Source organism: Triticum urartu, chromosome 6, assembly GCF_003073215.2.
Source record: "Triticum urartu cultivar G1812 chromosome 6, Tu2.1, whole genome shotgun sequence".
Taxonomy (NCBI): Eukaryota; Viridiplantae; Streptophyta; class Magnoliopsida; order Poales; family Poaceae; genus Triticum; species Triticum urartu.
This window is the reverse complement of record NC_053027.1, coordinates 177,533,474-177,544,503: the sequence shown is the minus strand read 5'-3', so window position 1 is coordinate 177,544,503 and position 11,030 is coordinate 177,533,474. Positions and strand designations below refer to the sequence as shown.

Genomic DNA, 11,030 nt, shown 5'->3' with positions numbered 1-11,030 from the left:
ACAAAGCTAGGGTTCGCCAGCCGGAACACGGCGGCTCAAGGGGCCAAGCCCAGAATCATCCAGAATGCCCTCTCCACAAACCGGAGGAGGGTTTAAAAAGGACCCGAGCAGGTGAAAAGCGAGAAAGTGACAGTTTCAGCTACACAGAGCTGCAGTAACATTTAAAAGTAAGGTTACACTTCCCAGGGCCGTTCATCTAAAGATCTACGGTGGATGGAGGCTGACTTGAGCGCGAAGCGTTACGCCACCCAGCTGCCATAGGATTGACGATCGACCGTGGAAGTGCGCCCGGACATGCCAACCAGTACTGTTGTGCTTCTAGCTGTTGTCGATAATCTCCTATCCTGACACGGTCCTGCCGTCCCAGTCTATGGCGATCTTAATTTTCGGCCTCCTGGCACATCCATGTGCTCAATGGATTGGAATCAAGGAAGAGAGAAATCAGAGTCAACAAGCAACCGATGGTGTCAGAGCTCTCAACCTCAAGGGTGGTGCTATTGTTAGTGTTCTGTAAGTCGTCCCGGCAAGAATCTTGCCGGGGTCTCGCAAGCCGTCCCGACAAGGATCTTGCTGGGGGTCCAGCTCGTCCTCTGTTCTCTGGTCTCTGGCTATACATAAAGTAGTTCAGTGCATTTGCTTGACCGATTAAATATTATATAGTTTTGCACCATTGTGTTATCTCGTACATTGCTGTTCTATATGATCAAAATGCTGCTGTTTTGGTACCGAACGTGCTGCCGTTTTGGCGCTGAATGTGCTGTTGTTTTGGTCCTGATTTGCTGCTGAATGAGGAGTATGGCATGTGAAGAGGTAAGAGCATATATGTCTTTCTTTGAGTGTGTTAGTCTCAGCTAGCCACTGGTGGTATTTTGACATGGTAGAAACTGAAATAAGTGCTATTTTAGCACGTTCGTGTTACTAGTGTTATTTTGGCATGTTTGGTTTTCACTGATGGTAGTTTGGATATTCTCTCTTTCTTCTGCATCCGTTGGCGTCCTATCCATTGGCTCCATCTCGCCGCCCCCGACACTCCTGCAACCTGCTGCTCGCGCCGCCATTCCCACGTCAAGTTCGCCGCTTGCGCAGCTGCTTCGCCCAGAGGAGCGCCAGGCGGAGCACGCCCTCGCCACCGACGGGAGTAACGCCAGACTGGCATCGAGCCGAGGTGAGCCCCTTCTCTGTTCCGTGCCTTTGCATGGGTCTCTCCGTGGCGCTGACTATGCTGTGCCGCCGTTGGTGTGAGTCCTGCAGTGTAGTTTAGGAACAAGAACTAGTGTCTCAGATGAAAATAGGACATATGGTATAGTAACATGGAAGATTCATACGTCCTGCTTAGACATGGAACAGATATATGTTACTTATACGTGCATCTGTCTATTGCAGGTGAACTGAAGCTTCCACTGTCTCTTTCCCCTCCGAATGTGCCATGGATGCGTCCTCTTCATCTTCAGTTCTTCCATCCACGTCGGATCCGCCTGATCCGCCTGATCCGAGCAGCATTTCAAAAACATGTCATGTCAAGGAGATCAGTGATCGCGGCACGTTCATCATGTCTGGGGATATTCAAGGGCCTGCCCCTCTAATCTATTTTTGTAAGCAAATACATGGGTTTCAATTTTTGGTTCATCTATTTGGAATCTTAAGCTAACATACTTTCTTTGGACAGGCAATGTCCTTCTCCTCCAACATAAATTGCAATTTGAGTCTAGGGAAACGGAAATCCAGGAGGATGCTCTGTATGAAAAGCTTATGGAGATTGCATTAGATGGTTTTATCTTTCCAAAGCCGCTCATTAAGAAAACATTGATCGACTTGTCAAGTGAATATGAGCTCATACCTTTGTTCTCTGGGTTAGTTTATGTTTATAGTATTACCTCTGTTATTGGTTATGTATCTTTTCTGTTGATTGTTTCAATCTTATTTGAATGGATGTTATGCAGTGCTACTATATTTAAAGACATGGATGCTTTCGAGAATAGAGGCATTAAAGCTTTTCGTGTCAGGTTTTTGCACGGGTTAACATTTGACCCCGAGGTATTCTGCATGTGATGTGTATTCTTTTGTCTCTTTCCATACTCAGAATGATAAGTTGTTATGTTTGCTTGTCCTAGGATAAACAGCTGAAGGATCACATTGGTGTAAGGAAGTATGACTATCTTATCGACTCATTGGGAAAAAAGGAAAAAAGAAGCGCAGAGAGAAATACAGAACTTTCCACAGGCTGTTAGTATGCTAGTAGTTACTCATTAGTTTTTTTGATCCATGCATGCTGTGTCATAACGTTTTGCTTGATGTCTACAGGGAGATTGTTCAAGAATTTAGTGGACTTGGGTAACCCCTATAGGTAACTGTAGCGAGTAATCTTATGTGTGACATTTGTGGGGATCCATATTCAGTATGTCCAAACTGATTTTTCTGTTTGCTTGTTATTTTCAGTATTTCATCAATACGCGAAAGCATTCGGGACTTTGGTGTCTTCTACCGGAAAGGTTTATTTAGTACCATCACCAAAGTAACTACCAACTCGTCTCTGTTTATCTAGTAGTCTTCTAGTGCCTGCTCATATAACGTTTTTGTATTTCATATCTAGCATGATGAAGAGCTGTACGTGCTACATCCAGGTGCTAGTCACTTTGCCAACGATGTGGTATGGCAAAAGTTGACTGCGGTAAGTCATACACTGCTGTATGTTTTGTGTTTGATTGAAATGTTTTCTTATTGTCATTTTTTCTCTCTTATTAGTTAACTGATATGGAGAATGGATTGGCATCGGGCTTCTTCAATGGCCGCTTTGAATCATTTGATCTGCCAGGTTTCGTGGAACTTCCCATGGTATGTTCTGGTGGACCATTTGCTTTTATCACCATAACCTGCTATTAGACAATTTCATTTTTTCCATGCAGTCTGTTATACTATCATCACTAGAATCTGGGTCTTGCCTTATTGACATCGTCGGATTGTTGCACTTAGATTGCATTTTTGGACTGGTCTTGTATCTTATGGTTTATTCATTCATCAGGTGGTTGATAAAACCAAGCGTGCGCGGGCTGAAAATGAAGTAAGTTTCTGTAAGCACAATGGCATCCTATCATACCATCTTTTACCAAGATTCTGTGACATTTGTATTTTCCCCATATTACAGGGATTCATTGGAATAACTGAAAGACATAAAAACTTTGACCCTCTGAAAGCAGATACAGTCCAAGCTACTAGGAATAATGTAAAGGTAAGTTGTGGTTCCTAACATGTCCTATCCAAACGATGGCTTGATCAGTTTACATAGATGATGCCTGCCATTGGTAAAACTATCAATTATGAAATGCTTCACAGTACTACATTCTATGTGCGATTTTGTAATACACAACAATTTGTATTACTATTAGGCTTTCAGTTTCCTTTCTTTACCGCACTTTCATTGCTCCTTGGTTATAATTTGCTATATTAATTTATGTTCACAGAAAAACTCTCGTCTGGCTAAAAATTTTGCTGGGAAACTTCTTGGTCAGCAATTTCCAGTAGTCTTCTCAGAATATTTGAAGATTTATAGGTATTTTTGCTTAAATTTATACTCCCTAGTTCCATACCTGTGTTGAGAACTATGAAAAGTTTTGAGACTATTGTAAATTAGATTTTCCTGATGTCCTGCATTCTATGCACCTCAGAATTATTGTGGAAGCATCAGCATCTGTCACCATTGCAGAAGACCCTTTGAAGGATTTGAGGTATAGTTTATCTTTAGCTGCACCTAATTTTTAACTCTTTGCTAAATAGTTATTTCAATAATGAATTAACAGGTCCTTGAAAGGAGCTATTTTGGAGTTGCTGTAGACATATCTGAACAACGCCGAATCGCCTGAGGAACACGAGGAAAACTATATTGCCCCTTTGGTGGACATTGTACTTGAAGATTACTTTGCGAATGCACCAGATATAATGCCATGTGAATTTAGATACTTATCAGCGACGGTCATCAAAAAGTAAGTTCGTAGGTTACTATTTATCCTGGTGATTTATGGGTTAACAATTCTCTATAATTAGATCTGCATGTGTCGTTTTTGTTGAAGAACTCCATTGAACTCTATTATTCTTTTGCTGTCTGTTGTAGATGCAGAAATATACCTCGAACATTCAAGGTTGCTTTCGGCTATCCTCATAAGGTATAGAGCTATTTAATCGTATTTGTTTTAATACGTAGATGTTATGATTATGTACTTGAGAATGTTATCTTATTTGTTGTTCCGCTGTTATAGACGATAACAAATAATCTGGAGTATCATGATTATTGCTTCTCGTTATTGGTAAAAACATTGAGCCATAATTTTGAAGATCTAAACGAGCTTCCACGTGAGGTATATGCACATTAATTTTATCTTGTATATGTCTTGTACATTGTAACACCTGACCTTTATTATGTATTTTACTTGCTGATCGCTCTTCTTTTTCCAACAATGAAAGGCTGTTTTGGCGTTCATTAGTTGTGCATTTGAGCGGACAGATACTAATCTTGAGTCGGTATTGGAACTACTTGCAATTTTTGAGGTACATTTCATTTCATTCTTGTAATACTGAACTGTTATGCAGTTGTTAAATGCCTGTAATTTGAAATTTTATTTCATTCCACCTTACACGGCTTTGCTAAGTTAGTCTATGTTAAGTAGCAGTAACACATTTGAACTAGTTTTATTGGCCATCTTCCAATTTAAATACCTGCCAAAGGTATTGTTGTTTAGCTCTTCGTTTTCGTTTAAGATTGTCTTTTGGCTTTGATTCTAATTTGGTGTTTTTTTGGTGTTTATAGAATAACATCAGAAATGGTAAATTGGCTGGATCACTTCTTAATGAGTATGCTCCATTTGTTTTCTGTTACATCTTAAAGGCATATAGGTAATTTTCTTATAATTCGCCAAATTTTTTGTGTGGATTGAATGTGTGAAATTTTTTCAACAGTTCTGGAGAACATTATCCTGATGTAATTACTGCCTATATTGCTATTATCATTTGCAGGGCTGCCACTGCTGAAAAAGTGCATTCTCTAGAGTTAATTGGGTATACATTGTCTTCCCTACACTTCATTCTAGATCTTTCTGAATAATTATATTTGACCAAACACTCTTTTGGTAGAGGAATTTTCAAATTTGTGGAGGCATCTCTGGACAAGGCTGAAAATCTTGACACCTTTGAGGAATTGTATGTTGTCCCTCTCATGGATGATATACTGAAAGATTGTGTTGTTAATGCACCTAACAACACGGTTGAATTTCAGTCGTTATTGAGGACGATCGTAAACAAGTAAGTGTGTAGGTTACTTCTCGTCCTTACCAATTTACTGTTTAGCCATTTTGAACACAGATACATATGCATTTTATTTGCTGAAGATTATTATTTTTATTGTGTCATGTGTAGGTGCACAAAGACAGATAAAATATTTATGTCTATTTTAGATTGTCAGATTCAGGAGGTAAAGATGGTTTACTCAGATTTATTTTGTGTACCTCTATAGCTATTCTCGTATGTATGAAAATGAGTTCTGTGTTTTTGGTACCAGATGACATCCAAAGATCCGAAGTGTTGTCATCGTTTAATCATCTTATTTTATGCCGCTTCTAAGCATGGTTGCCAGTTTTTAACGTGACTTCCTGATAAGGTATGTGCTAGCATGGTAATCATTTTACAAATGCCTGCAAAATTGCAATAACACAACTTGCATATTTTCTTTATTTTCTTTTGCCTGATCATGGCTTTGTTTCAGGAAAGAAACTTCCTTATGGACTCCATTAGTTCGACAGTAAAGCATAATGACATGAACATTGTGGAGACTGGCTTACTTCTATTAGAGAAAATACTGAGCGCTTTTCAGGTATATTATCTGAAAATCAATTTTCAGTACGACGAAGTTACACTAAAGCTCATGCTGTGTTTTGTATTCTCACAGGCTCCCAAGTTTGAATGTTTTTACAAAGTACATTTCTTCACAATCGAGAAAGATGTATTGGAAGTACTCATGATCTCATGCCATGGTTCTAATTTGGAACATCTTGCGTTGGAACTGTTACAAAATTTGTTTACATTGGTACGTGGAACTTTTGTATTCTCTTATGCGATGTTTGTGCGCATTGATTTATTTTTTCTGCCCACCAGGTGGATAAGTTATCTCAGCCTCTCTGGGATTCCGAAACAACTCCCGTCCATTATAACCCGGTGTTTGTTATGGAGCACACTACAAAGTTTTTTGTATCAGCATGCAAGGAGATGGCTTCGAAAGAGGTATGATAGTCCACGCTTAATTCAAATATTAGGACCCAAGGACCTGAGGTTCATGTTTCTGCAGGTAAGGAAGTTAGTAGATAAAGTCTTCGACGCAAAAAATGACACTACCCTCTTCAAGCAGAATACCAGGGAACTTATTTCTGCATTGAAGCAGCCACCAGAATCGGTATCTCCCCATCTCCCCACCTCCAGCTCCCCCCCCCCCCCCCCCCCCCCCCCCCCCCCCCCCCCACCCACACACCATATTGTTAAATCTTACTACTTTGAGATTATGATCTATGGTGCTAATGTTTACCTCACACATACAATAATGGCATCTACTTCTAAGTGAGTATTGAATATCATTTCTTTTTTCAGGTACTTGACTTAAATACGGTGCCTAGCTTGAATGAAAAGGAGTGCTCGTCTTCTGGCCTTTATGCAGCTCGGGCTTCTTTTATAAAAACTTTCAAAGAGCAATTTAAGGCCTTCCTTGAAGAGTAAGATTCCAAATTCGAATAGTCTGTTTTTGTGGTATCATGTGTACCTTCTGATGATTCTGGATTTATTTGTAGCTTTATTGAATCTGGTGACCACTCTGCTCACTACAAGGGAGTGGTGTATGGTATGTATGGGACTGGTAGTACTGACATGAAAATAAGCCTGGAGCATATCAAAATTTATCGTTCTGGACTTGCTCGGGATTTAACTCGTAGCTTTGACAGGTACAGATTTTCTAATAATAATAAACATATAGTCATAGTGTTGATAGTAAGTAATTGTTTTCAAAACCTTTTTACCTGCAGTGTCCAATCTGCAATTATCGAAGCAGCATCAGAATATGCTTTTGGTATCATACAAGAATTGGATTCAAAACTCAGAATGAGTGAGTCAGTTCCTCCTGTGCATCCATTATTACGTGGTGCTTCTGCAAGGGTATCTATAGTCGATATGCCACGAAGGTATATTTGTTTACTGCCTGGTAGTTCTGTGTTTTTTACCCAAACTATTACCTTACTATCTTTTACTGTTATGTTTGTAGGATGATAACATTTTTAGAGTTTATAGCATCACCTGGTAATGAAATAGTGACAAGACAGACAATTTTTGGTGGTCCGAACTCAATTGCCATTGAGAATCAAACGGATGTGGGTACCAGAGCAATATTTGGTTATTTAGATCACTTAACTTCAGTCCATGTGCAAGGTTATAGCTGGGATGGGAAGTTCACCCAGGAGAACTTTATGGTCTCAGACGATGAAAAGTTTGAAATTTGCAAGTCCAAATGTGGTAGCTGCTCACAGCAAAATAAAATGAATGACTACACCCAGTTTGAAAAGGAGTTTCTTACTCTTTATGGCGAAGCTTCTTTTATCCCAGTGTTGGCACTTCCTATGAAACACCCTTTAGAAAAGTTTCCATCTACCGATGCAGAAAGACTTCGTGTGGAGTATGTGACTCATCCTGGTGGCAGGCCTCCTGTGATTAGGACTGCATTATTGTTGGATCTTTATAGAGCGTGGAAGTTCTTACGTTCACAAGGCAAGAAATCTTTGAAATCGGTGTTTGATATCATCTGTGATTGGCGGAAGAAGGTGAAGGCAAATTCTTTATTAAAGAAGATTTATGACTATGTGAAAGTTGATCCAACTCTTCTAGCCATTTTGCGTGATCTGCCAGAGATTGCTATTAAAAAACTTTCTCCAGGGTTTGGATTGATTGAAGGCGAGCATAATCATGGTGATGACATATATGACGATACACTCTTATTGTTTATCATTTTTGTCCGACATGCCATTATACATGTTGCTGATCCGGCTTGTTGGACCTTAGATACAACCAAGAGCATGTACTATGCGTAGCCTCAAACCTAGTGCCCCAGATGCCAGCTAGGTTCGAATGCCACGTTGGCCAAAAAAGTATAGCATGCATGTGCCAGGTCAAGCCTGCAGAAGAGGCAGGGTCCTCACCGAAAAAGTTGAAAAAAAGTTAAGCCGAGTGAGGAAATGCGAGAAGAGAGAGAATATGAGTATGGTCCATCTAATGGTAGCCTCATATCTCTCCATTAGGGACAGAGAAATCAAACTAGTAGCCTCAGCCTTTTCTCCTAGGTGGATGACATGGGGCAGCGGCATGGTGCTGCTCCCGTAAATCATGCCCTAAAGACTGCTGATTGGGATCATATTCTGAAATCTGCCTGGAAGAGGATGTAAGGGAAAGAGAATTGAAATATGCTGGGGCATTGATTAGTAGGTTGTATTGTGCTATAGAAAAATTAGTAAGACTTTCTTAATATTAGCCAGTTCTTAGGGAAGGTAGGCACGCTCCCTAGACACAATTGTACTTTCGAAGTATATTGGTAATCAAGGGTATTGTCTGGGGAAAGCATAGATAAGGTTCTGGACTTTTGGAATCTATAGTTAATCTTTAGTTCTGCAGTTCCACTTGATGCCTTCCATTTGATCCTGATCCTTTAGTATCTGAACTCCAGAGTATGAACTTCGGAGCATTAAGGCACCTTTTGATCCCAGTTTCTCGTTGGTACTCAATTTGTGTGTGCTTTTATTAGTAGAGATTGTGGATCATGCCAGCTGTGATTGTTTAATTACCATTACATTAAACATATAATATGACATAACGGTGTTCAATGTTAAGCATATCGTGTGCTGTATCTGCTGTTATACAGCACAACTATACTGATGTACATTTTTCTAAATACGTACCTCGGCACTAGTTGATCATATTCTAATTGCTGTATCTGCTGTTATACAACACAACTATACTTATGTACTAACTTCTGGCAGTTGAGGGGACTAGCTAACATTTGAGATTATATGCTGCATGTTTTATTAACTGCTACATTTTTCTATAATAACATGCTGTGATCAATGTTACACATCTGCCTTGTGAATTATGGCATGGGAAACTGAAAATTCACTTCCAACTTCACTAGCTTTGAGCTTGTTTCCTTGTTTGTGATGTTTCTGTTGGCTTGAATTAAAAGATTCATTGACATGTATCCTGACAAGGTTCTGGGTTATCAATTGAGCTAATACATACTCGTGTTATTTATGCAGATAGTTGATTGGGTCCCTGCATTGATGTCCTATTGGATCCATGTGAGCATAGATTTAAATGTCTCCATTTATCCTGTATGATCATAGAGTAATTTGCGTGCCTGTTTGTTATTTTCTTAGGAGCAAACAAAATGACTGTCAAATATAGTTGCATTTTAACCTGTCATCCTTGTCTCATTTATTTGCACACGACACGAAATGTATCTTTTGTGCAAAAGTTTGCAAGGACACACATCATTTGCACATGAAACAAAATGCATCTTTTGCGCAAAAGTTTGGAAGGACACACATCTTAATATTTTGTTCTTTCAGATGTACTTTTTGTTGTGGTTAAGGTTGTTCCTGAGCTCAGGGATATCCTATGTAAATAACAAACCGGATGTCCTATCTCTACTTCGCTCAAGACCCTAGCTAAGGGAGAACTCTGCAAGTTAAATGTAAGTTCCTAAGTAAGGAGAACAAAAATACGCCGTCTGGGAGCTTTACAAGGACTCACTAGAAAAACACTTAAATCCGGAAATTATCTTTAAAAAAATCAATTCTGGGAAAAGGAGCAATTTTAATTTCATCTACAAGAAAAACAGAAATTGCGTTTTCATTATGGTCTGACAGAACGACAATCAATTAAATATGGGGATCGTACATCACTAGAAAGTATGGGATACAATTCGCTAATTGGGCCAGCTATGAACTACTGGTCCTTCCATGTGGTTACTAGCCCACATAACATTTTGTCTATGGCCCACATGGTCATTTCATGCTCAAGGCTCTGGAAAATCCCAGGTTGAAGAACCCGGTGGCCCCAGCCTTTGATACTATCTCTAAAGAATCCTAACATTGCTCTCAAGGATCTCCACCTCCATTATGTGTATTTTGAAGAAGTAAACTTTCGAAGCAGGAATTTGCATTCTGACTTCAACCACTAAAAATCTTGTTTGCCATACATTTTGTTGAAAATAGGTCCTTGTGTTTTTGTTCAGCCTCTAACTCTGTCTTTTTGTTTGACAGCATGTCAAGATTGTAACTGTTGATTGTTGGCTGGGTGCTACCACGGGTTTCTGCTGAGGACATTGGCCGGGTGCTCTTGTGCTTCTTGGATACTAAATTATCTGTTGCTGATAAGATACGCCGGCTACTTGGACTTTGAGAACCAAGTAGTTGCCTCAGTGATATTTTAGATATGCTTATTCGGTTTTGCAACCGAGAGGACGGTGACGATTGTGTCTTGCTGCAGTGTTACTGTTGGAGGGGAGTCTTCTGAACAACATTGAGGAAACTTCCTATATTTTCTGAAGAAAAGATAGATGTGTCTGCTAGACTGACGATGAATCCCTGGCTAACCCAGATCTAACTCGACACTAGATTAGTGCTTGTGACCGAATTGCTGATGCTTGGCTCGCTAGTTGTATCACTGGTAAGCAGAGTATAATTGTTTCAGTCAACATGGAAAATGGGCTCTAGAATCTTCTTTTATTAAGACAACATTTTGGCACCTAAATTATGCTTTCATCGCCTCTCTTTTCTGTGTGGCACATGTCTGTTATTTGCATTAAGATACTACCAAAGCGACATGTGTAAAATCTATACGCGTAAAAAAAAAATAGGTAGGAAACATATTTGACGTATCAAATGTCGTTATGCTGTCATCTGATGCAGTCGAAATATTTGACTCATCAAAAGGTTAGTAAGCTTCTCCTACCCATATCT

The 11,030-nt window shown here is 39.6% G+C and overlaps 2 protein-coding genes and 1 long non-coding RNA gene across 5 annotated transcripts; all 3 read left to right on the top strand.

Moving 5' to 3' along the window:
* The first annotated feature begins 952 nt into the window (after positions 1-952).
* LOC125512157 (ubiquitin carboxyl-terminal hydrolase MINDY-1-like) lies at positions 953-3,977 on the top strand. The gene is made up of 14 exons (XM_048677236.1): positions 953-1,165; positions 1,384-1,592; positions 1,667-1,850; positions 1,941-2,034; positions 2,112-2,223; positions 2,302-2,344; positions 2,437-2,512; positions 2,591-2,668; positions 2,743-2,832; positions 3,020-3,058; positions 3,143-3,226; positions 3,459-3,547; positions 3,663-3,722; positions 3,795-3,977. Exons 2-14 carry the CDS (start codon positions 1,427-1,429, stop codon positions 3,826-3,828), a joined length of 1,149 nt encoding a protein of 382 aa, XP_048533193.1. The 5' UTR covers positions 953-1,165; positions 1,384-1,426; the 3' UTR covers positions 3,829-3,977.
* Positions 3,978-4,291: 314 nt separating this feature from the next.
* LOC125512158 lies at positions 4,292-5,209 on the top strand. The gene is made up of 4 exons (XR_007285224.1): positions 4,292-4,349; positions 4,456-4,539; positions 5,005-5,046; positions 5,122-5,209. It is a non-coding gene; the product is annotated as an uncharacterized LOC125512158 (long non-coding RNA).
* Positions 5,210-5,753: 544 nt separating this feature from the next.
* Positions 5,754-10,821, top strand: LOC125512156. 3 transcript variants are annotated; one of them, XM_048677234.1, is made up of 10 exons: positions 5,754-5,857; positions 5,933-6,070; positions 6,139-6,264; positions 6,329-6,433; positions 6,625-6,746; positions 6,822-6,971; positions 7,053-7,208; positions 7,289-7,841; positions 9,324-9,365; positions 10,332-10,821. In XM_048677234.1, exons 1-10 carry the CDS (start codon positions 5,765-5,767, stop codon positions 10,386-10,388), a joined length of 1,542 nt encoding a protein of 513 aa, XP_048533191.1. In that variant the 5' UTR covers positions 5,754-5,764; the 3' UTR covers positions 10,389-10,821. The 3 variants fall into 3 exon arrangements, with proteins under 3 accessions (XP_048533191.1, XP_048533190.1, XP_048533189.1); XM_048677233.1 differs by having other exon boundaries at positions 7,289-7,986; XM_048677232.1 differs by lacking the exons at positions 9,324-9,365; positions 10,332-10,821 and having other exon boundaries at positions 7,289-9,315.
* The last annotated feature ends 209 nt before the right edge of the window (positions 10,822-11,030 follow it).

What these genes read in the sequence shown, in the direction of transcription:
- LOC125512157 (XM_048677236.1), top strand. Translation starts at nt 1,427, where the DNA reads ATGGATGCGTCCTCTTCATCTTCAGTTCTTCCATCCACGTCGGATCCG. An exon ending in GGTTAACATTTGACCCCGAG is followed by an intron (nt 2,035 to 2,111) that starts GTATTCTGCATG and finishes TGCTTGTCCTAG; the next exon opens with GATAAACAGCTGAAGGATCA. An exon ending in CTACTAGGAATAATGTAAAG is followed by an intron (nt 3,227 to 3,458) that starts GTAAGTTGTGGT and finishes TTATGTTCACAG; the next exon opens with AAAAACTCTCGTCTGGCTAA.
- LOC125512156 (XM_048677232.1), top strand. Translation starts at nt 5,765, where the DNA reads ATGGACTCCATTAGTTCGACAGTAAAGCATAATGACATGAACATTGTG. An exon ending in AAATACTGAGCGCTTTTCAG is followed by an intron (nt 5,858 to 5,932) that starts GTATATTATCTG and finishes GTATTCTCACAG; the next exon opens with GCTCCCAAGTTTGAATGTTT. An exon ending in TTTAAGGCCTTCCTTGAAGA is followed by an intron (nt 6,747 to 6,821) that starts GTAAGATTCCAA and finishes ATTTATTTGTAG; the next exon opens with CTTTATTGAATCTGGTGACC.